Source organism: Leptinotarsa decemlineata, unplaced genomic scaffold (genome assembly GCF_025532065.1).
Source record: "Leptinotarsa decemlineata unplaced genomic scaffold, Ldec_3_MD MMD2_tig00000199_RagTag_RagTag, whole genome shotgun sequence".
In the NCBI taxonomy this organism is placed as follows: domain Eukaryota; kingdom Metazoa; phylum Arthropoda; class Insecta; order Coleoptera; family Chrysomelidae; genus Leptinotarsa; species Leptinotarsa decemlineata.
Genome location: NW_027412544.1, coordinates 8,284,444 through 8,311,367, shown reverse-complemented (window position 1 = coordinate 8,311,367; position 26,924 = coordinate 8,284,444). Strand labels below are relative to the sequence as shown.

General features: G+C 36.0%; 1 protein-coding gene across 2 annotated transcripts in view; it reads left to right on the top strand.

The window, feature by feature from the left end:
• The window catches only part of LOC111515287 (myogenesis-regulating glycosidase), a 135,290-nt gene that overhangs the window by 7,918 nt on the left and 100,448 nt on the right, over window positions 1-26,924 (top strand). The window contains exons 1-2 of one of the 2 annotated variants that reach the window (XM_074172885.1): window positions 16,389-16,528; window positions 21,224-21,542. In XM_074172885.1, coding sequence (XP_074028986.1) covers window positions 21,261-21,542 — 282 coding nt within the window. In that variant the 5' untranslated portion in view covers window positions 16,389-16,528; window positions 21,224-21,260. Of the gene's footprint in view, window positions 1-16,388; window positions 16,529-21,223; window positions 21,543-26,924 lie in introns of those variants that run through there. The other variant, XM_074172886.1, reaches the window with a different exon arrangement.

The following is a 26,924-nucleotide window of genomic DNA, read 5'->3' as shown; positions in this document are numbered from 1 at the left end:
TCAACAAGTTTATTAATATCAGGTTCCAATTCACTCAAAAACAACCGTAAGTCACCGCGTTCGGTAATCTGCAATCGATTTCTCTTTTTAAATTAGCAACGTTGCCACAGCGCTAAATACACGTTCACACAAATACGAAGGTGGAATACTATCAAAAATCTTTGAACGATGGACCACAATCCAGGGTACAATTGCGGGATTGGCTTTTGAAGCCAAAATTCTTGGTATCCATTTTTGAATTTTATTTTTATTTCCTCGTTCGTTATCAGTTCTATGAGTTATTCTCCCAGCTGGGGTGATCCTGCTGTGTTGACATTTGAAAAAGGATCCAACACCCAGTCCGGTATTTCCAATTTTAAAATGTCCTGGAATCGTTCTGCAAAATCACTGTGTTCTCCAAATGTTGGCAGTAAACAAGCAAGTCGTCGTTGAAGGATACTGCTGGAAATTGCGAAACTCACGTCTACCGATATTATTCTTGTATAAGAGCAATTTGGCTACAAAAGCAGCAATGACATTTTTTGTTTTAATCAAATTCAAGTCGTCACCTTGAAGTTGGAGAATGACTTCATTAAATAATTTATACAAGTCTGTTAAGTACGCAATATCATTCTTTGAAGTGATGAGGTTGTCGTGCAATTCTCTGTCTTCGTTTTCCAAGAACTCTATTACAGAGTCAAATAGATTGTAAAATCGAGTCAGAGAGTTACCTCTTGATAACCAACGCATTTTTGTGTGAAATAGCAGTCGATTGAAATCTTCATCATTAGCAACACAAAGCTGATTGAATAATCTGTCATTTATAGAGCTGCTTGGGATCTTATTGACTGCTTCGATGAAATATTGCAGTGATTGAGAAAGGCGATCACTCAAATTTTCCGCAACCAAATGTTGCCTATGAATGACGCAATGTACAGCGAGCACATCTGGAATTTTATTTTGTATGTACGCTATGAAGCCTTTGTGACGTCCTGTCATGGCCGGAGCGCCATCCTTAGCAGCTGATATAGTGGAATTTCTTTCTCATCACAAAATTTTTCCAGTGTATTATATATGGTTTCTCCTTTTGTATCCGTCTCTAAATTTCTGACAAATAGTGGTTCTTGATATATTTTCTCATTTTCAATTAACCTCACGTATGACAACAAACATGCTTCATTGGTTGGTAAAGTGGACTCATCCAACTGAATTGTGAGGTTTACCTGTTTGAGCAATTAGCAAGGAGACATTGTAGGAAGCTCGGAGTCCGTCGTCGTCTTGCTTAGAAGCCGTTGAAAAAAGTTTTGACACAGTTGGCTGAGCTGAATGTTTCTTTTCCAGTTTTTGAAAATAAGTCACTCTTTTGTCTTTTTTATCTGAATGCATTTTATTCAAAAGATCTTGTAGCCTTGAGGGTTTCAGCGCTTCATTCGAAAATGTTTTTTGACAAAGAAGGCACATAGGCGAAGATGGATTTGTTTGATTTTCAGTGAATCCATATTTTATATATTCCGCGCTATACTGCCGTTTCTTCATTTATGCTTTCGACATAATTTTATCTTGAAAAATGGCGAAGTAGAGAATCGGGTATTGAAAAGTTGCTAATGACACCACTCACAGTATTCACCACCACACGTACAGCACTTTACCTAGCTAGTCGCTAACTAAATTCACTTGTTTTCGTAATATCGTCGAATGACATTACTGGCTGGATGGCGCGCACGCTTTTATATGAGGCAGCGGGCGGGCCTAGTACTTTCGAGAATGGAGACTAGAAACTTCTCTATTCGCATTGAAGCTTACCACCATCTATTGTACAGTTTGACAACTATCGGACAGGAAATAGTTACTGTCTAGTCTCCTAGATGGCGTTACACGAGGAAACGCGCGTTAAGCGTAAAGGAGCGGTAAAGTTTGTGTTAAAAGCAAAAACATTTTTAAATTATCCATCATCCCCCTAAGCCCTTTAACGCCCCCCCAACTTCTCCGTGCTCTTTACTGCCCCCCTATAGGCCTCCAGCGCCCAAGAGGGGGTGTTCTCGCCCACTTTGAGAAAGACTGTCTTAGACGAAGGTTTCAAATATACTATCGAGCCGGGTGGAATTCAGTCGAGCCCCAGGCACATTGCTGTTTAGGTCAGATCCTTCCTGCTCCGAGGAGAGTTGAAACTTCGAAACGCAGGCCTGCTGAGATGAACGAGGAGTATCTGCAAGACGCGATGTTCTAATATAAATAACAAACGTAGGTCACCCTGTATTTTCAATAACTATTATTAAAATTAAAAGTCAATCTGATTTTGGGATTCATTAATCATATTGTCCATTGAAATCTTAATGAATTTGTGAATTACTTTGAATGCTTAAACTTTTTACAGTTGCATAAAAAGTATTAATCGTTAGTGATATTTGAAATGATCACATATTAGGCGTCATCTAGGCATTGTAATTCGAACTTTATGTATAATAATACTGATTATTGCCATGAAGAACCGTAGTCACAAATATTCAAATATTTGCTGGTACAGGTATCTATTATATTGAATAAGAAAATATGAACATTATTTCTCTAAGATTCGAAACTAGCGAAGAAATGAAAAATTATGTTTAGAATTGATAAATTGATCAACAAATGTATGAGTTCACACTTCAACAGAAATGATTTTACTGTATCATTAAAATCGCACACACCATTCATCGATTTAATTTTAAATGATTTTTAATTTAAAATTGAAAATTTACCTTCACCCTAGTTGGAATATACATTTTTGTACCTTGAAATAATTTAAAAGATATACCTACTTGATTACTAAAAATTTGAATCAAGAGATAATCTTCGGCTCGCCACAGGATGTACGTTAAGATCTAACTATAATTTTATTGTTACACACCAAAAGCATCAAACGGCCCTCTAATTATGCCCATCAAGTTATTCAACAAACTACCTATCTCTCTTAAACAGCTATCAAACCTGCATTCCTTCAAAAAAATGTTAAAAAACTTCTTTCTATTCATATGCAGCGTTGAGTTGAATTAATTGTATTTTCAGTTCTGGTTCAGCGTCTACTTTTCAAAAATGATGATTCAGTCAATAGGTATGTAAAGTTATCAAAAGTATTTCTGATACAAGTGAATATATGTACAGTTATCTAATAAATATGGCAAATCAAGTGGAAGTAATCCCTAATAGATTTTACCAAAGGTATTCAAAATTAAACGAATGCACCATGGCAAAATCAAAAGAAAATATGGCGAAGGAGCCGCTTATTCGACATCTGAAATATATATATATATATATATATATATATATATATATATATATATATATATATATATATATATATATATATATATCTGTACCTCGGAGGGATACAACACTATGTCCATTTTTTTCCATATTGACTTAATTATAGAGTTAAAATCAGCTTTTCTCATATTTCTTAAAGGAATAGAGCACTATGTCCAAAACCAGTTAGAACTGGATATAGCATGTTTTAAAACAACACCAAGTCCACTTTCATTTAGAGGGATAGAACACCATGTGGACTTGGTGTTTTATCCTTCTGAAGCATGTGAATTACTACTGGACATAGTGTTGTATACCTCTACACAGCCTGGCGGATTGTTAGTGAACTAAGAGTACTTTTGACAGTTCTGATGGATGATGGATGAATCTAAATTAAGGTATGATTTAAAAAGCGAGGACACCAAAAGTGCTAACAATACCCTTACGGTATTAACGGGTGATCTTCAAAAATGTTTGCCGTCACCCCTTATAACAAATTGCATAAGCTTTTACAAGAGAAAACTTTGGACGTTGAATTACACCCTTTTTGATTCTTCTGATTCGTCAGTCCATTGTATTATGTGGGACGAATCCAAAGGAGCTCGTGGCGGAAATGAAATCGGATCTGCATTACTGAAATGGGCAGATACCGTCATTCCTGGCAGTGACATTGAAGAAATCATTCTGTGGTCGGATAATTGTTACGGCCAGAATAAGAATATTAGCCTTATTATGTGTTTCTTTTGGATACTCAATAAGTATCCTCAAGTAAAAATCATCACTCAAAAGTTTCTACTAAAGGGCCACTACTACTACTGTCCATGCGCTGATAGAGCGGAAGAGAAAAAAATTCAACAACATGACAATTCTAACGCCCTGGGATTGGCAGCAGTTAGTCAGACAAACCTCAATGAAATATACTGTGCATAATATGGAACTGGAAGAATTTAAAAATTTTAGGTCTTTGTACGATGTCAAAACATGTGAAAATCCGCCCTTTATTAATAGAAAAAAAGATGTCAACAAAGGACAAGTTCTTCTGTCAACCTGTGTTCAACTGCAAGTAAAACAGAACAGCATGGGAACTCTGTTTTTGAAAAGTAATTTCGCTGATGAAAACCAGGAGATTGACATTGTTAGGTTTCGAAGGCGACACCTTACATTGCCAAACGATTTGCAACTGGTAACACAAAGTCCAATACCAATATCACAACAAAAGTATAATGATCTATTGGCATTACTACCATATGTTCCTACAGTTTGCCATGACTTTTATAAAAACTTAAAGCATACTAGTAATACCACTAGTGAGTACCCTGAAGGAGACTTACCTTATGATGACTGAGTTTTATGCATCTAAAATACCATTTTGGTTGAATACATAGATGTATTATTTGTATTTGTAAAGAGAATTATAAATAAAATAGTTAAATACATTTTGTAAGTCAAATAGTATTGTGGTTGTTATTGAATATCCCACATTAGGTCTTACAGTACAATACCTTTATTAGAGGGATACAACACCATGTCCATTAAAAAGTAAAAAAAAACCGTGAAAAAGGTTTTTTTTATTTTATAACAACTGCATGATGTAAATAACAATAAATAGAATGTTCTGGTAAAATATTGTTATATATATATATATATATATATATATATATATATATATATATATATATATATATATATATATATATATATATATATATAATTGATAGTGTAACGACCGTATGTATGTATAGAATAGTAGTTTTTCGGGGATTCGGTCTGATTAGAATAAATATTTACTCTTTTTAGCTGCCCGAGCTTTCGCTAATGTTTATTAGCTTTATCGAGGGCTGTAATATAAAAAGGACATGATAAATATAGATATATAAAACATAATAACGGATAAAACAGAATACCTGTGCTATTTGAGAATAGCATCTTGTGTTCACAAGAAAACTATCAAAATCACCACGGAGGCAGCTATAGCTACCTGCGTGACATCCGGGTCCAGGAAATTATACAAATATGAAAGTTATTGAGTGTCTTGATATTGAAACATAAGTTAATATCGGACATAGCACTCATGAAAGTGGCAAACCATAGACACGTGTTTCGGGCTTTTGGCCCATCATCAGTATGGTGCAGCCAAGTGTAAGGATGGACAAGATCTATCAACTAAAACCACAAATGTGCGGTTGGTTCCTGTTGGTGGCTCCGTGCATTTGTATTTCTATCTTTTGGTAACCAAGTGTTGCCCATCCTTACACTTGGCTGCACCATACTGATGATGGGCCAAAAGCCCGAAACACGTGTCTATGGTTTGCCACTTTCATGAGTGCTATGTCCGATATTAACTTATGTTTCAATATCAAGACACTCAATTACTTTCATATTTGTATAATTTCCTGGACCCGGATGTCACGCAGGTAGCTATAGCTGCCTCCGTGGTGATTTTGATAGTTTTCTTGTGAACACAAGATCTATCAACTGAAACCACAAATGTGCGGTTGGCTCCTGTTGGTGGCTCCGTGCATTTGTATTTCTATCTTTTGGTAACCAAATGTTGCCCATCCTTACACTTGGCTGCACCATACTGATGATGGGCCAAAAGCCCGAAACACGTGTCTATGGTTTGCCACTTTCATGAGTGCTATGTCCGATATTAACTTATGTTTCAATATCAAGACACTCAATAACTTTCATATTTGTATATATATATATATATATATATATATATATATATATATATATATATATATATATATATATATATATATTTTTTTTCCGTTAACCAGCTGTCGCCTTCATACGATAGACAACTCTTAGAAGTTGATAAACTTGTGCGAGCTAAGGACTAACGAAGTCTTACCTTTTTAACGTGTGATTCCTAACACGGTTGCAGAATTATTCCAGTTTCAACCAGATCAATTCTCTCGAGAAAAATATCTGGTAGAAGCGGGAATCGAACCCACGGTCTTCCGATCGTGAGTCGGGCGCACTACCACCGCGGCCAATTCCACAACAACATAAATAAAATACGTTAGCGTATTCTCTTGTTAATGAATTGGCTGGTCGAGAAAACTACGAAGACTGGAAATTTGGGATGGAACTCTACCTATGAGATCAGAATTTGTGGTAGCTATTCGGTTTTTGGTTAACCTGCTGTCGATACAACCGATGAAGCTACGAAAAAGAAAAATAATCAACGTCCAGCTAAAAAAATATATGCATCCTGCTATCCACACATTCGCAACTGTAAAGACAAACAAAATAACTCAACTTCAATTCGAAGAAAAATTACGTAAACCAATTCATATCTTTGCAAATAGCACTGACTAATATGAATAAAAGTGTCAAAGGTGAATTTCTGGTATGATTGCTGGTTTTTCACCTGAATATGAGCCTGTGATCATGTCAATGGTGAATTCTGGGGTTCATATTAGCAGTGTTTCTAAATACAAGATGGGAGAATGAGCAATAAAACTCTCAAGAATCCGTCTTTAACATCAAGTTTAAAAAAGATGATTGGTTGAGTTCCAGAATGTACGCTTTGTGGTGAATTAGGCCATTCTACTTTCTTCGTGCCCGAAGAAGTTATCTTTGGCCAGCAGTTTATTCAAAAGTTCTGACAGCTTTACAGGTGAATACAGCTGATACATTCAGTCGGAGGCGTCAACCCATATGATCTCCCATGACGAAAGGCTATGTGATGTTAAAGAATAATTTTTGAAGTAACAAACGATGCTAACCTTTTTTGCGCTGGAGTGGAAAATGAGCAAATCATGCTGAAAGGTGATGATATTTCAACAGGCATTTCTAATGTTGTGTTGGTACCTGGACTAAAAACGAATCTACTTTCATATCAAAGCTTATGAGAATGAGACACTTGTCTTTGGTTTGAATATTTTCAGAGTGCTTCGTCCATTAATTTTCGCTGCTTTTGATTATATCAAATCTACTCACAAAATTATCATATATAATGAAAATATTCCAAAGAGGTGCATATGATATGGCAAGTTCTGGTGAAATAACCAAACTCTTGCCTTTCATGTGAGACCGACGATTTTGTAGGTACGCGTGGCAGATATCCGACAGAAAAACAACAACTTACCCAGCTGATGCCGCGCAGAAAGCTGAAGTGAAACCTTTAGACACATGTGCAACGTCTTTCAGACATCTTAAAAGATTCTTCGTGTTTGGGCAAAATTTTTATTTTCGAGAAAATTTTATTAGACTTTTTGCTTTTATTCAGAAACAAAACTGAGAACAATAATGGTAACTATTTAAAACAAAACAATCTCAACTTCTCAATACTAGGTGTGAAATTGATTCACAACTTCCTCCGGAACGAGCAAATGACTTTGGAGTGATGGGACGATGATAAACATCTGTTGCTCAAGTCACTTCGACTACCCGTACTCTGCCATCCGGACCAGAAAAAGTTTGCGTAACTTTGCCTCTTGGCCGTGAGTTTCTGGGAAAACTATTATCTGCAATAATGACGATTTCTCCTTCTGCAACATCACTGCTATTGAACTGCCATTTGCTTCTCTTTATCAGCGAGAGTACATATTCTCATATGCACCGTTTCCAGAAAAGGTCCACATATCTTTGTGTCATTATTTTCTCAGATATGAATTTGTATCAGCAGAAATATCCAGTGGATCCACTTCAATGGACTTTCCAATAAGGAACTGGTTGGGTATCAAAGCTTTCCCGTCTTGATGGTCAGAAGACACATAAGTTCTCCAAATGAAAGAGTTCTCAAACAGGGAAGTTCGAGATGTACTGAGTTGAATCTCAAAACGATGAGCAGCCACAGTCCGTTGCGCATTTCTGATATGTACCGCTCTTGGTGAAATCAAATGTGCCAAGTCACTTAAACACATCTTGTGAAAGTATCTATAGAAGAGAGACAAATCTCCAACCTTTTTTTGATATTCTAGACTATCAAGGTTGCAAGCGATGTTCGTATCTCCAATCAGGCGGATGGCTCTTTTCTGGGTGGAATCTAGCAGCTTCAGAGTATGCTTAGGGGCATGTAATTATATTTTTCAAAAGCTATAATTGCTTCTGAATATTTCTTTTCCTGTTTTTGGTATTTTCACGGAGGACGTGGATGGCATAGCTTGGAGAACAGATTGCTCAGAATATCATGGATTTAATTTGGTGAGTAGGGATATGTCCACCTTTATTACTTCCTCTCCAAAGAAAACAATGCGTATCTTGATCTTCATTTCGTATGCATATCTCTAAAAACATTTATTCAATTTTGGATTTTGACGAAAATTGAATGAAATGTTTACTAAAGAATTCAAAAGGTTAGGACCTTTCGAAAAATTTCAATTCAAATTGGTTCCATCTATTTTGGCTCTGGTATGAAATACAAACCTGAATTTTTGTGGTTTACTAGGATGTTTTACTGCAAATTGTGGCAGATACTACGTTTTCTGAGGGTAACGGCGGCTTCTTCATAAGTCAAAACTTTTACATATCCTTTTCATAACGAAATTTTCTATATTTTTGGAATATTGCTCTCCAAAATGCTCATCTTTCTGCATTTTCTTCTCTACAGTAAATAATCTATTCAACGCTGTAGCTCTCCTGTCTGGCAAATTGATATTTTTTTCTTCCAAAGCAAACCAATTTCCCAGTGGTTGTGTTTTATCTGATGACATGTTTCTTCCATAAGTTGAAACGCCTGTTTGACTCCTGAAATATGATTAATTTTGTCATTTTCAACGCCCAAAGCATCCATCAGAATAGTTCATCTTTAAAAATATCCTTTTTCATATAATATGTCATGGAATAGTCAGCGTTGACCCCTGTATAATATATCTGGCTATTTTGCATTTCTGAGATTGACCAATGGAATTCGTGACATATGATTCCAAGTTGTCGCAAAATTTTTGACATCAACAGATTAAAGAGGAAGTTTCATTTGAAAGTGTTCTTACGTTTAACTTATCAAAAATTCCATGATTGAGCGTTCCCCGAAATTTCAAATTGACACGTTTTGATTGGTCGTTTGTATAGGAAGTACAATTGGTCCAATACATTTTTAATGAATCATTTACACCATCCACTCCTATCTCCAAGCTTGGTGTCCATCAAAGTAACCGTGCTTCCTTCATCAAAGAGTGCACATTTTTTCAACGATATTTTGGGGTCGATGATAGGGACAGAAACTAATCGAAGTAAAACGGTTTTATATCCGGCTCGAAGGACCAACATGTTTGGGCAAACTTTTTATTTCCGGCAAAATAAGATTTTTTTGACTTTTTGCTTTCATTCAGTAACAGAACTGACAATAATAATGGTAACTATATAAAACAAAACAATCTCAACTTTTCAATACCAAGTGTGAAATTGGATCACAACATGTCGCAAGTATCTTACTCTATATGAAAAGCAAACATTTATTACATTCGGTCGGGATGACCACTGACAGACCTGTTTCGGAGTACTAGCTTCTCGTCAGTGCTGGGTGGGTCATATCAGACGAAGTGAACCGTCATATCCCGAACGACCCACAAAGAAATAATCAGATAAGGAATTTCTGGCAAAAACATTACAATATGCACGTAGACAAGCCCTATTAGCTTTGAACAGACAACGTGTTACGTTGTTTTTTCACACTGCTCTGCCTGCACGTGCTTTGATCTGATCCAGTGGAATGTACCACTGCGCTCCCTGCAAACAAAATAAGCCCTATTAGCTTTGAACAGACAACGTGTTGCCTCAGGGCGAGTACTAGAGTGCCACCAAGCCAAAGCCTCGGTAGATAATAACATTATCCTAAGGTGGATTAAAGGGCACGACAGGAGTAAAAGTAATCGCATTGCTGACTCTTTAGCCAAGGAAGTGACTGGACTAAAAATTTTAGGATCCAGTGACACCTACGGCCTGATGACTTCGACAATTGTGGAACTAGCCAAACGTCACACCCATGCTCAATCCCTAAAGAGATGAGATGGAGTCAGAAGATGCAGTCTTGCCAGGATCATCCTGGGCGACCCTGGGAACCTGGCGCCGAAGAAATATCTGGCGATGACCAGGCAAAACCTACGCTCAACAATAAGATTTCTTACTGACCACTGTCAACTAAGGAGACACCTCCATATTATTGGGTTAGTGGACACACCTCTATGTAGGATGTGTGAAAAGGACGATGAAACTGTCAGGCATGTCTTATGCGAGTGTCCGGAGTTTCCGGAGTTATCGTCAATAAGAGAGTGTGTGTTTGGTGAGTCTTGGCCTATACCTGCCAATATAAAGGAGATGTCTCCTAGTGACATGTCCACCTTCCTGAAAAGGACAGGATGGACGATGACCTAGCAGGACAACTCCTCGGGAGGATGTCCAATGGGTCACCCTCCCTCCCTATCCTACTCTACACATACAGAGATCCCGAACGACCCGAACAAAAAAAATTAATTGCAACTAGTCATAAGCTCTGCCTGCACGTGCTTTGATATGATCCAGTGGAATGTACCACTGCGCCTCCTGCAAACAAAGCCCGGAAGCAACTCCACAAACACATACTTCTGGGTAGGAGTCAGAATAATGAATATATTTCGGAGAGGTGCATATCATATGCTACCACCTTCAACGACTGGATATCCATCTCTACAGAGGCCCAAAGTTTAAGATATTTCTTATAAAACAAATGGGTGACCTTGTGCCTCTGGTTTTCAGGGGTACCACAGTTATACCCTCGAGTATTTCTGGGCGCAACGGATAATGGCAATAGTGATATGCAGAAGAGAAGGGGAATGAGGGAATCACCCTGAAATACACCGCTTCTGTAAGTTACCCACCCTATTTGGACTTTGGCTTGACCAGACGTCATGGTGAAGCGAGTCCTCCAGAATGGTTCAGTTGTTCAAGGCATCTCACTATTTTGGCGGGTACGCAAGGCATTTGAGCAAATGAAAGATTGGAATCAAAATTAATGTATCGAAAACACTTTTCCCACACTGAATTATGAGTAACGCGTTTCGCTAACCAAGTTAGCATAATCAGGAGGTGACTAAAACGGCAAAGAAGCTCATCAAGTACGTTCAGTATATTAGATATTGTGTTATTCTGTTATTGTATTTTAATTCCTAATGGATATGTGTTTCTGCTATGATACCTAATACTGTTTTGATTTCTACTCGTAATTACAGAGAAAAGCGTTCTCAGAACATACAATATCACACTATTCAATTCCATTATCTCCCCCCGTTTTTACAATATCCTTTGATGCATTGAACCAGTAAAAATCAATAGTCTGATCGCCACTGGAACATGAAATAATATTTATTTTTAAATGTCATAATTGGGTTCCGATATTGAAAAAATTCATGTCAGAAATTATCGTAATATAATTATATTGATTATCAGTCCATTGAACGTGATAATTAATAAAGACAATAGAACATGGGTAATGAATATTTTTGATGGCATATGGTATATGAATAAGGTATTCTAGTAGAATATCCAGAGAAAGCTATGATCATTTGATGAAATGTCACTATGAGGGCTATTCAGGACAAAGGTTCTCTGTGTGACTGGTTGAATACAGTGCATTTCTTTAATGTCACCCCCCTTTTTTTTGAACGGGTCAACTCAAAAAATTGAAATTTGAGATAATGAAATTAATGCATGAATACTGCATACTTACTTGTCTGGAGTAATGTGGTAGTGCTCCATTTTGTTGGAATACAATATCCATATCGAATTCATTAGGATTCGCATCGACGATTTCAGTGATGAGAGGGTCAACAGTAGTGTTCAGCATATTCAAATACAGTTTCCCTGTTGAATAAATAGACGTTCTACAATATGGTTTTCAAAATCTTGATAGAATGTTGACGTGGTACCTTTCTACCGAAAACTAAATGATAATATTCTAACTGAACAATGATGTTCGTTGTCGTACTGACATTTTTTGTCGTTTTTGTAAACAAAAAATAACTTAATCAACCTTATCGGGTTGTTGGAATTGTCATAAGGCAGATAAAAAGAAATATTTCTCGAACCGCCTGTCTACGGTCGGTAGCTTTGTTCACTCACTCGAATTGACTGCCGTGTTGGTCAGTGGTTCAAGCCCTAGTCTGAACGATCGATTTTCACTTCCTATCGTTCAACCCGTGTTAGGAATCACACGTTAAAAGGTAAGACCTCATTAATCCATAGCTCCCACAAGTAGGGGTGCGACAGCTGGTAAACGGAAAAACATATTTCATATTCTAGGGTTCAAAGTATTCTTCAGGAGTTTCAAAATGATGTGTGACAAGACTCCCCTTGCTATTTAATTTATTTTTTGGCCATATGGGCGCCCAGTCGCCATCTTGAAAGTTTCATCGGTCAATTTTACTTGAAAAAAAAGTATTCATGCATTAATTTCATTATCCCAAATATACAGGGTGTCCCTGGACTTCCTCTTTTCCTCTCGGGAATGTATAGATGGGGTCAAAATATCACCAGTATCAAAAGTATAACTTTTTTTCCTAAAATCCTTCGTTACCAAGTAACGGGCCCTCGAAGTTACAAAATGAAAAATGATTTTCTTTGATAACTTTTCAAGTGAATATTCAAAGTCATCCAAATTTTGGTAATTGACTAAACAAATGAATTCCTTCGATGAGCTTTCATGCAGGAGTCAGTTGTTTTGCTACAAAGTCAGGAACGGACTACCCCCGATGGTCCACACCCCAAAACTTTGAAATGACAGATATTTTTCAACAAATTAAGGTTACTTGGACAATTTTATGAATAAAAGTACTCGTGTGGAAAGTCGATCGGAGCAACGAGTCTTGATAAAAATGTAGTTTCACTCGACGACATCAAACCCGCTCGTCCACCATTATTTGAAATGAATAATTATCAAAGCAGAAATAATAATGATGCAAACACGTTTAACTAACGAAACTCAAGAGCCTCAAGAGCAAACAGAAATGAAAAATCCGCTACAGAAACTGCTTGATACTACCACCTTCTCTCTCTATACATTTTCTTAGTCTGCGAAGACACCCTCTCTGTACTTGAAATAGCATTCCAGGGTCGTTTCGTATGGCTTCACAATGTAATGTTATTCTATTCAACAATGCATCTCTTGTGTGAATAGGTGTAGCGTAAACAAGGCTTTTTAGATGCCCCCACAGAAAGAAATCCAGTGGATTTAAATCCGGAGACCGCGATGGCCATGAATATGGCCCACCTCTACCAATCCATCTATTGTGGAAAATATGGTTCAGATGGTCACGCACAATCAAACTAAAATGAGGAAGAGCGCCATCATGCATAAACCACATATCTCTTCGGGTTTGCAATGGAACATGTTCCAAAAGTCCATTCAAATCGTTCTGAATGAACTCCAAATAACGTTCTCCATTCAATCGGTCCTGTAGAACGAATGGTCCTATAAGATGGTTTCCTATGATACCAGCCCAAACATTCACATTGAATTTCCGTTGGTGTTTGGTTTGCAATATCCCATGGGGATTTTCTTCGGCCCATATATGGAGATTATGAGAGTTGATAACTCCATCTCTACTGAAACCTGCTTCATCAGTGAATAAAACTCGATTAATGAAAGTCATATCCTCTCTTTGCCTATCCATGAACCAATTGGCATATTCCAGTCGTGCTGGAAAATCTTGAGGTGTCATGGCATGTACCTTCTGGATGTGAAATGGGTGGAGCAGTTGTTCCCTAATTATTCTATGAATAGTGGACTTGGATGTATGGAACTGTTCTGATAGATTTCTGATGCTCATTGAAGGATCATCAGCGACGGCTTCCAAAATATTTTCCTCCAATACAACGGTACGTACAGTCCTAGGAGCGCCCTCACCACCTCGTTTTGGCAAAACTGTACCTACAATAATATCGAAATAAAACAACGTGCTCAAATCAATTATCAATTATTACATACCTGTCTCCCTCAAGCTGCGATCGACACGCTCGAATGTTTCTCTTGACGGTACCGTTCGATTGGGAAAATGCTCGGAATACAGACGACGAGCTTCTGCAGCATTACAAAATGCTCGTCCATTAAATACATGCATATCTGCATATTCATTGAATGTAAACTGTTCGGCCATATCAAAAAAATTCAAAATATCCTATAGAATATTGACAATACAATGATAGTCATATGACAACGCACCACTCAACAAAACAAAATCGCATTCCAGTTTCTCATTTTTTATCAAAACTTTCTAAAAGTTTTTTTTTGTCAACATCTGTGAAAGAAATGGAACATAATTATTCCCTGGATATTTTTCACCTGATCATGTGCAGCCGTTTTTGTAGTTCATTCGTTTGCTTTTTATTAGTATAGTAAATATTTTTTCCGATGTGCGTTTTTTCAGCTAAATTTAGATTCGTGTTAAAGAATTTCTCCCATAAAATTATAATTATCAGTGAAACTCCTCAACAGTTTAGCTGTGAAGAAGAATTTGAAACATTCGAATGTTGAGTTTCATGAGATTCAGATAACTGATCAACACGAAACGTGATTATTCCACACGTATTATGTACATACAAAATATGGAATGAATTCGATATTTCATAGTAGAGTAGCTTTGTTAGTTTAAAAACACCACGAATCTACAGAACTTGATATTTCTTTTGAAAAAATATCTGCTATCACAATTGTGACTTAAACTTCCATATAGGTACTGTACTTTTTGTTTACAACTTCATTTTAGCATACTTTGTATTATTCCTGTTATAAATGTTGTTGAATTAACGTTATCATTATTATTTCTGCTTGGTAATTATTCATTTCAAATAATGGTGGACGAGCGGGTTTGATGTCGTCGAGTAGAACTACATTTTTATCAAGACTCGTTGCTCCGATCGACTTTCCACACGAGTACTTTTATTCATAAAATTGTCCAAGTAACCTTATTTTGTTGAAAAATATTGAAAAATATCTGTCATTTCGAAGTTTTGGGGTGTGGACCATCGGGGTAGTCCGTTCCTGACTTTGTAGCAAAACAACTGACTCCTGCATGAAAGCTCATCGACGGAATTCATTTGTTTAGTCAATTACCAAAATTTGGATGATTTTGAATATTCACTTGAAAAGTTATCAAAGAAAAACATTTTTCATTTTGTAACTTCGAGGGCCCGTTACTTGGTAACGAAGGATTTTAGGAAAAAAAGTTATATGAAGTACTGGTGATATTTTGACCCCATCTATACATTCCCGAGAGGAAAAGAGGAAGTCCAGGGACATCCTGATATATATATGTGTGTGTGTGTGTGTGTGTGTGTGTGTGTGTGTGTGAGTATATACATATTATATATTTGTCTGGCTAAGAGTTCTGCCTTAGTCCGGCAAGCCGGCATAATCTTGAGATTCGAGAGGATATCTTTCCACCAAAGACTTCATAAGGACTTCAATATTCAAAGCAACCATCGGTTGACAAAGTTATCTGGATAGAGTGTGTGGAGGTTTTTCTTGTTTTTTCGAACGATATTTTTTTCGCCGTGAGCTGAAAACTCCACGACACATATCGTCTTGCTCTAATGGTCAAGAAAATTTACATCAGGCTTATTAGCTAGTATGAGCCTGAGGGTAGGGAATGGATAGTTCTAACCGATGTCACGTCAATACCGTAAAAGTAACATGTTAAACACATTTATCTAGTTAAGATTATTTTCCGATTAAAAATTTATCAAAATAGCCTTTGCAACATGCAATGATTGTAAGTTCTATTTATAATTCAGGAACTTGCTTTAGCACTAAAAACACACTAGATAGGGTTCATATGCAATAATTTTCAATAACCAGAAATATTTCTTTCAATAACGTGAAATTTTTATTGCTTGATAAATGGCACCCGTCTAAAAATTCCCGGCGGTTCTGCGATGGTCACCCTGTATATGTATATGAATAAGTATATGTCAGTCATCAACATTTTTTCTCATCCGTTCCTGACTGAAAAAAGCTGACTACAGCCCAGGAACTGAATTGTCATTTATTGTCAGTTTTACACGTACAAGAAATAAAATGGAATTTCCTTTAGAATCAACTGTTGAGCCTTTCCTGATACAAAGGAAAACAACAATAAATTTTATGACTGAAAAAAGGAACAAAAGGTTATGTATCAATACGTACTGAGATAATTAGTAAATACAATGGACACACACACAAACGTCGTCATCTGTTTGATAGAGTGGTTAACGTTCTCGATTGCTGAGTTTCTAGTGTTAGTGTGATATTCCACAGTGGACATCAAAAAAAATCAGTGGCACATCGCAAAAACGTTGTATTTTGGTAAGAAACACATTTTTTTCCAAGTGCTTCCCGCAATCGACGTCTAACGGGCATACTGAAGATTGTGAAAATAAAATCCACCACAAAAGAATGTTGACGATTCATTCATCAATGTAGAATGAATACATTCCTGATTTGATCTTAACATCACGAATATATGACAACTGACTACTAATTGTTGATATGCAATTCAAATTTCTTCTAATACGAATTCCTATGTAAGATTTCAATCTACAATTTATGATTAATTCAATGTATGAGTTCGCCTTGAAACAACTATGAAATATGAACATCTTGGAATAACGTATATTTTCAGAATTATTCGACTATTAGTCTGATACATCGTGCTGGTACAGAAGCCTATTTCTAGAAGTGCATGCATGTATTAATCAATGTGTTAATCAATTTATATCTTTGTAGGCAAATTAATACGGAAATTAATTTATATTTTCAACGTAAGAATTTTGTTTATTCAGTAACAAACATGAGTTAGATTCACAATTAATAATAAAAACCTGATTTTCTGGTAAGCAAAAAAAATATATATAAATATTATTATGAACAAACAAGAACATTTTTTGCACTAAATAAATATGGATATGTGATCATCGTTATTCTGCTAAATAACAGATATTTTTACTTTTTGCGATTGACATGAAACAGGTCAATCACAGTAAAGTAAGAATGGACATTTTCCCTTACGAGAACGTTATGCATCAGATCGATGGAAAACTCAAACTTTTCTTATACAAGATGAACATGGGTATAGTTCAAGTAAACGATATAATGCAACTTACCTTCCGACAGCTCCCCTTTAATAATATAGTTAGAGAACTAACTAATTTCGTTATTCAATATAATCATTACATTTTTTATTATATATATATATATATAAGTGTAAGCATGGGCAACACTTGGTTACCAGAAGAAATAAATACAAATGCACGGAGCCACTAGCAGGAGCCAGCCGCACATTTGTGGTTTCACTTAATAGATCTTGTGTTAACAATAAAACTATCAAAATCACCACGGAGGCATCTATAGCTACCTGCGTGACATCCCGGTCCAGGAAATAATATAAATACGAAGGTTATCGAGTGTCTTGATATAGGAGTGCGGCTGGCTCCTGCTGGTGGCTCCGTGCATTTGTATTTATTTCTTTTGGTAACCAAGTGTTGCCCATCCTTACACTTGGCTGCACCATACTGATGATAAGCCAAAAGCCCGAAACACGTGTCTATGGTTTGCCACTTCCTTGAGTGCTATGTCCGATTAAAAAACTCCTTTACCTATATCAAGACACTCGATAACCTTCGTAGTAGATATATATATCTATATATATATATATATATATATATATATATATATATATATATATAGATATATATATATATATATATATATATATATATATATATATATATATATATATATATATATATATATATATATATATATATATATATATATATATATATATATATATATATATATATATATATATATATATATATATATATATATATATATATATATATGTAAACAATCGGTCGCTTTAGAAACACTTCACTAACTTTCTCCCACATTCTCTGTTTCACTATCACTGTCGTCATTTAAATCAACAATGAATTTATTGTCCAATCTCCATATAGTATTTTTCAAATGAAATTACTTTTTTAATCCTTTTCTGCTAGTCTTCTTCAGTAATATTAGATACTTTTTCTTTTCATTAATTAGCTCTATTACCTTCTTATAAACTTTTGGAAAATTATTTTTACGCCTGATGCTTTGTTTCAATTTCCCCCAAATCAACTCGATGGGGTTGAAAACACAAAAATATGGGGGAATTCTCAGTATGGTGTGTCCATACTTTTCAGTAATACTCTCAAGGGCATTCACTTTTTAAAATGTTTTTGTCTGTAAAACTTCAAGTAGTTGGTTTTTGGTATAGTAATCTTCAAAATATAAATTGTTATCCATTGAAAAACTTGGTATTTCATCTTTTCTCGAATGTTTATTCGGTACTTTGATGAGCTGTCGCGAATGATAGGAAGCGTTGTCAAGAACTATTATACTATCCGCATCCAAATTTGGGATCAATGTGTTTTCAAACCATTCTTGGAAAGTATTAGCTTCCATCTTCTTATGATTGTCAACATTGCGATCCTAAAGTTTTTTCCACATAATTTCAAAGAATTCGGAAGCCATCTTCTACTTCCTCCGCAATGCTCAATGATTAGTCGCGATCCTTTCCAGGCATGTTAGGCGTGTACATTCCACCCTTTCGTAACTATGTCGTAAGTGTCATACCAAGTTTCGTCTAAATAAAGTTTGTTTTTGACTATTTTACGTACAGTTGCGAAATTAATTTCGGTCAATCTTGATGTTGCTTGTAATAGTTTGTTTCTCTTGAAACCAAACTTAAGATGTATTTTCTTATATACATTAAAACGTAGTCTCTGTGTTTCAATATTCAAATGCATCCGAATCTCATTCACTGGTATTTCTTTTTCGCATTGTTCACCATCGTTGTTGGAATCACTACACTGGAAAAAGTCTGCGCTGTTATCACACTCGTTGTTACTATTAGTACTTGTCCAAGGATGCCACATTTTAAACAGATAACAAAAATTTTAAGTAATCATGACTGCACCAATATCGAATTTCAATACTCAAATCGCGATCAGTTCCTGAACTGAACACGACGACGATAACCATCCCCGTATTCCCCGTCACCGTAACATTACTTCAAATTTAATTTTATGTCTCTTCAGCCAATCATAAAACTCGGTTAGTGAAAATTATCCAATACGAAACGCCAATTCTACAGTCCACGTGGACTAGTTCGCAGCCGGTTCGTTTCTATGTATTGTTTTTTTTACCTTTGAGAGTGCCGCCAACTTTAAGTGTACACAATATAGTTTACTTCGACCATACCTTCGGTTTTTTGGCTCTGGTTTCAAGTCAGAAACTTTCAACAATCTGATTGTACTTTTCACAGTCGTCACTACTCCTTCAATCTTTTTCAATTTATTCTTACCTATAACCAACCAAAATTCCGTATTTTTTCCAGTCTTAGTATGGGAATGTTTTTGAGAAAGTGCCGTATGAGTTGATATACGTTACTAGCGTTAGCAAGGTAATGAAATAATTTCAACTGCAGTTTGATGAACTTCCGTTCAATATAATAATAGGATTGGAGCTGATGAAACAGATCAAATCTATTCGTATTCTATATGCAATGCTCGACAAGTAACCCACCCCAATTAAAACTTTCCCCAACCCAAAATTTCATGTTCTCTTTTGTTGCATTGTGTATAGTAGTGGACACATTTTTCTTTCCATCTTTCTATTATTGATTATAATGCTAATGGTAGCAATCAACTGTATTTATAACCCACTCCATATACTGATGGAGAAGTAGAACCAAAATAAAATTTTCCTCCAAGAAACTGATCTCTCTCTTCGTCAGTAGAAAAATCAATAGGTCAGCAATAGAAAAACTGTTTTTGATTTTCCTACTGGATATCATTGAATATCTCAGTAACATATGATGAGTTTGTAACAGGAATCTTCTGAATTGTACTTTTTATGATGGATTCCTCAAAAACGTTTACTTTAGGCAGTCATAACCTCGATTCAACATGATTGATTTGAAGTAACTATTTTGTATCTAATGACTGCTTGTATTACTTTACTTATTGACTGAATGAAAGAGCTTTCCTGAAAAATATTTTTGTTTGAAATCAATTATTAGTAGGCCAACTGTCCTTAAAAAAATGATGATTCCTTTCGATACCAAAAAATCATACACGAATGAAAATCAGTCGAATTTGAAACCAATCATGACCCACCACTTTTTTCATCACTATTCAACCTTTCTGAAAATGGTTCCAAGAGAACTCGGCGAAAAAAATAATCGTACAACTATGGTATTGAAATAAAGTCTGAACGGGATAAGTTGTCAGTTTTGGAAGTTGCAGATGCTCTAATTGCTAATTCTAAAGATGCGGAATCTCTTCACTGAAAATGTCCCCGGCATTTTTTGTTTAAACAAATGATATCATCAATGTCAGAAAAGTAAAAGCAATGGCTACAAGAAACATATCTATAAATTGATCCGCGGAGACAACTATATCTGTGAGTACCTATTGAAAAAGCAAACATTGGTACATTTTCTGGAATAGTTTTTGACGAAGTTTAACATTGAATGAAGCTTCTTCCATTGAGTGAAGTGTCATTCAAAAGCCATGTTCCACCATAAGGTGTCCTAAAACTAGATGATTGAAACATAACTTTGTTTTCTCTCGTATAATTTGTATGAATAGCACCTTGTGAGAAAAGCTTTTCGATGTGAATTATACTGAGATAATTTTGGGTTAGAAATAAAAACATATTCGACATAATTTTTTTTTACATTTTAAGGGAGCTGTTTTTTATGTACCTGATTGTATTTATCAAACGTACCCCCAGAGGCAACGGAGCAACACTCAATCGGTTTGTAGCAGGTTATGACCCCAAAAATCTACAGAAGAATTTTTTTTTCTCGATACAAATAACTTTTCAACGAATGCAATACTTACTTTTTCCCCAACAACACCAATTTTTTATACTCGACTGATTATGTGTGTTTGGGCAGAGTTATTATTATTTAATTTATTGAGATGAATTTCTACCATTTTTTCTGTTTTTCAGTTCGTATCCCACAAGTTTCTGACGGTTCCCCAAAGTCATGGATAGGAAGAAATATAAATATAATCGAGTAAGAGTTCCTCCCATTACTGAACTTCCGACTATAGTAGTTGACAGCCCTCACGAAAAACTGTCATACGCAGAAGAAGAAACCGACTTTATAGACGAAAATTTGGGAATGGCTGATCGGAAGGATATCGAGGATGAACAAGGAGAGGACACTCGGTCAGAAATAGAGAAACGCCAAGATGCTTTGGGAAGAAGGAACAGCATATCGTTGCCAAATTTAGACGACATGAAAATGTTCACATCGACCGTGAACGTAAGTACTGGTTTTCAATCGATTGTTTTTATTAATCAAATATTCTTAAAAGAACTGAAAAATAATCTATATGGTTTTTTTATTAGTTCTTTAGATTATGTCTAGCATAATATAGAACAAGTCAGTATATCAGTTATAAAAAAATTATAAGATAAATTAATATTTAAAACATTTTTCACAAATTGTGGAAAATATAATTAATATAGTTATTGATGTAAATAAATGCAAGAATGCATATAAAATGACTCAATCAAATAGTAATTATTTGTTACTGGTTCTTATTACTATTTCTTACATAATACAGAACAATTCAGGTGTCAGGAAACAGTTTGTCCACGCGAATTTTCGATAATACAAATAAGAGACTTAAATTATAAACAGATTATACTCACTTATAGAGTAGTAAACTTTTTTTATGAAATATTTTTGACTACTATTATTTTGAATTTATTCCCAGGAAGATCTTTGTAGCAGTTTGGTAGATGATCAAACAAGGTTATTGCCATGTATTTTGGACAACGTTCTGTTTTTTATAGACGGTGATTTGGTACTTCCAGGATTGCTACATTTCTTATGTGATATCTACTGTTTCCCAGCGCTCTGAATGAGGCCAGCTCTGTTTTGGCATATATCAGTATATGCATGACATACAAAAAATGGAAAGACAGGATTTTAAGCTTTACAAATATATTCTAACAGCTTACTTTCCTGGCCACTCCAACGATATTTCTAACTGCTCTTTCCTGGAGTTTGACTACCCTATCGGCCTCCTGGGATACTCTCCATACTAAGATTCCATATGTCATTACTGACTGAAAGTGCAAAATATATTATCTTCAATACAGATTTTTCGACGGTCTCCCTAAGTTGGTACAAGAGATAACTCTTTGGAGCTAGTTTTTTGCACACTCCATTTATATGGGTATTCCATGTACAGCGTTCATTCACATGCAGCCCAAGAAACTTTATAGAAGGCGCTTGAGTGATGGATCTGCCGTTATATTTCAGCAACAAGCTGTTATCGAGTTCATTTATTTGAGTGACTGAATCTTATGAACGTTGTCTCTCCATATTCAAAACTAATTCATTTGAAGATAACCATTCCTCAGATATTTTGATTTCTTCAGTGGCCTTCAAGACTGTTTGGCTCTATATTGCTCCCTGTAGCAATGAGGGAGGTGTCGTCTGCATACATAAAACAACTTTTATTAGAAATGTCATTCACGTACATCAGATTTCACAGAGGACCTAAAACAGAACCCTGGGGAACCCCTACATCATTTATTGTTTTCAACGAAGTGTGATTGTTTGCTTGAACATACTGCATCCTGTTTGTCAGATAACTTTTTAGCCAAAATCATGTATCACTCCTCTGAAACCGTACAGTTCTAGTTTTGTTAAAAGAATTTTATGGTTGACGATATCTAATGCCTTGCTTGGATCTATACAGGTGCAAATCACTTTGTTAACTTTGTCTAACTCCTCCGAAAGTCTATTTGCACACTTTTTATTAGATTTGTTGTTATATGATCGTCTCCCTGTGAATGGGAGCTCTTTAGATTTAGGATGATGTTTAAGATTTCTGATTCAGTTGCTGGAATCAGGAAGAATGTGTTAGGATATCCATTTTTCAGCATTGATTGGGTCATTGATCAAATCATCATTCATTTCAAGTGTTATACTCGTTGTTGAAGAAGGGTTTTTACTTGTAGTTGGTTTAATTATTTTCCAAGCTGTTTTTGTTTTATTTTTTGACGTATTTATTAAGAAGAAGAAGTTCCAATTTCGGTAACAATACTACCAGGTCCGAAATATTCAAAAGAGTTTGTTAATAAAAAACAATAACAATGAAATGCAAAGAAAACAAATTATTTTAATCTGAAATGAAAATGAATTAATAGGTGAGTTGAACAATAAATTGAATGTCAGTAATATATAAATAACAATATAACAGTAAACATATTATGAATGAAAACGAAAAATAAAGTGAAATTATGGAGAAAAAAAGTACCTAATGAGAAAGAATTTAAAACAAGAATTGAATGCAACTGATCGATACTCGATGAAAGTCCATATCTAAACTCACTAACAAAACTGATTCCGATTTTCACTATAAAAGTTCTCAAAACCGTGACACATGTTTCGATATATATCGAATTTTGCTCGGAATGATAATATTCCGAGCAAGATTCGATTAACTACATTTAGATTGAAACATTTAAAATTTTCAAAACAATACTGTATCTGACTTGGTTTTACTTTTCAACTTTGTCAAGACTTTGGTTTTTGTTTGATATATAGAAATGAGAAGATAATTTTTCGTACCGTCAACAAGAACTTATTATTTACATATACATGTTTTTCATACAGGGTCAAACAGAAAAATTGACACAAACATACTATAAAATTGAATAAACAATATGAACAAAGACAAACGTTTTGAATTAAACTTCCGCAGGAACGCTCCCTCTTATTCATCACTATTCTTCATGTTTATCAACATCTAGAAGACAAAGTTTGGTAACAGGTCTGCTGTATGTACCAATATTAAATAAAGAGGTTTATATTTTTAGGAATAACTAACTTTTTGGTTACCAATATTTGTTTTTACATTGACCACTCGTACATTGCCATCTGCACCTAGATATGTTGCAGTTACTACACCTCTGGGCCAAGTGTTTCTTAAGAAGTGGCTGTCGATTATAATCACTATCAGTTAACAAGTTTGGTGATCCAATAATTTTTCTGAAGAAAGGTTGGTTGTGTCTCCACTATGTCTCCAACTTTGATTTTTCTTGTGGGTGATATGCACCATTTCGTTCTCCTGGTTAATACTGGCAAATATTTTTTGATCCAATGGCGCCAAAAATGATCAGTGAGCAATTGAGAATTTCGCCATTGTTTCCTTGTGAACAAGTCATTTTTTTTTCAAACTTTCCTACAACTTGTGCTACAAATGACTTGAAAATCACGCTATCAGCCTCAATACAGCCAATGACTGTTTTTAAATCCCTCCAATGATAACATGAGTCAATTTTGATTTTGTTTGATGCAAACTGCCAGTTTACTTTCCAGAACCGCAGCCTGAAGTTCAAGATTGGGAATAGATATCATTTGTCGGATGGGGGCTACTCTGGACTTTGACATAACGAAACTTATGGATGAAATATTTTTTCTTGATTAGAAGGTAGACAACTGCTGCAAAGGCCTGGTTACTTGCATCACAAAAAATATGATTCTGAATGTCTTCGGCTTCAAAAATATTGGAAACATAATAACGAGGAATGGACAAAGCTGAGATTCTGCCAATGTTTTTAACCCATAGTCTCCATTCTTTTATCATTGCTTCTTTCAGTTCAACATCCCATCCAATTTTTGAACGCCAAATGTCCTGAAGAAGAATTTGTGCAGCTATCGTGAAAGTAATTAGAAAGCCAAAAGAATCAAAGATTAGCACGACTGTATTTAATCCTTACATTTTTGTTACATTTATGGCAAGTAACATTTTGAAGTCTTCTGAGTATGTACTTTATTGAAAAGGAGAAAACATCTTGATTTGGGTTCCAAAATAGTCTAAAAATTCTCACAGTGGGTGAAGGTCTAGGTCCATAATTTTTTCTCTGCAATTTCGAAGCTCTTCTGGTATGTACTTCAAAAATCTTTGGAATTGCTAGACCAATTTCGTATGACAAAACCTCCTCGACTATGAACTTCTATAAAATCTGATGATATTTTTTTGCTTCTTCAATGGTATCTACATTATCGAGGTAGTCATCGATGGAGTGTTGCTCTCTAATAGCTTTTATAGCTTCAGGAAATTCTGTCTCAAATTCCGCAGCATTTCTCCCATAACATATTGGGCCGATGTTGGGGATGATACTGCTCCGAAAATCATAGCCGGCAAATCATATTCTTCCGTATTTTGGCCATGACATCGTCTGTCTCTCCACAGAAATTTCTGTGCATTCCTATCCATAGATCTGATTTGGACTCTATGGAACATATCCTGAATATCTGCGGTCACAGCTATATTTCTCTGCTTGAATTTGAAGATAATGCTAAGTAAGGAATTCAGCAGGTCTGGACCTTTCAAAAGAACATCGTTGTGAGTAATTCCATTTGTTTTCGCTGCTGCATCAAACACAAACTGTAATTTTCCGGGTTTATTAGGATTTGTCACTAAATATATCAACGTACACGCAAAGTCACTTTTCTCTGTATCTGTATCTGTAGAGTAGGGAGGGTGAGTGTAAGCTCACGCACTTAGGCCACATGTGACCCATTGTACATCCTCCCGAGGAGTTGTCCTCCTAGGTCGTCGTCCATCCTGTCCTTTCCAGGAAGGTGGACAGGTCGCTGGGAGACATCTCCTTTATATCGGCAGGTGTAGGCCAAGACTCGCCGAACACACACTCTCTTATTGACGATAACTCCGGGCACTCGCACAGGATATGCCTGACAGTCTCATCTTCCTGTTCACACATCCTGCATAGAGGTGTGTCCACTAGCCCCATATTATGTAGGTGTTTCCTTAGCTGACAGTGGCCAGTCAGAAATCCTACTGTAAGGCGTAGATTTTTCCTGGTCATCGCCAGATATTTCTTCGGCGCCAGCTTCCCAGGGTCGCCCAAGGTGATCCTGGCAAGATTACATCCTTTGATTTCATCCCATCTCTTTAAAGATTGAGCATGGGTGTAACATTTGACTAGTTCCGCAATTGTCGATGTCATCAGGCCGTGGGTGCCACTTGGTCCTAAAATTCTTAGTCCAGCCGCTTCCTTGGCTAAAGAGTCGGCAATGCGATTACCTTTACTCCTTTCGTGCCCTTTAACCCACCTCAGGATAATGTTATTATCTACCGAGGCTTTGGCTAAATCTTGGTGGCACTCTAGTGCTAGTCCTGAAGTAACACGGTGTCTGTTCAAGGCTAATAGTGCTTGTCTGCTATCAGTGCAGATTGTAATGTTTTTGCCAGAAATTCTTTTCTTGGTTATTTCTTTTGTGGCGATTGAGATACCAGCCAGTTCTGTTTGGACCACGCTGGTATTTCTTCCCATTCCCCATTTAATCCTTAGGCTTAGTGATCTGGAGTACACTCCACATCCTGAACCTTCTTTGGTTTTTGAGCCATCTGTATAAATCCGTATTGCATTTGTAGCATCTGACTCTGTGTTCTGCTTAATTTGTATTTTGTAGGGTTTATTAAACACAAACCTGGGTTCAATTGCATCACTTGTTGCCTGCAGCAGAGGTTGCGCAGTAAGCGCTTCCCGCCATAGGCCCAGCCTCAATCGACCCATTCCTACTTCTAGGTTTACACCAGCCGTGTGCAATCGTATCATGGCCATTAACGCAACCTCCTTAACGTACAGATCCAGAGGG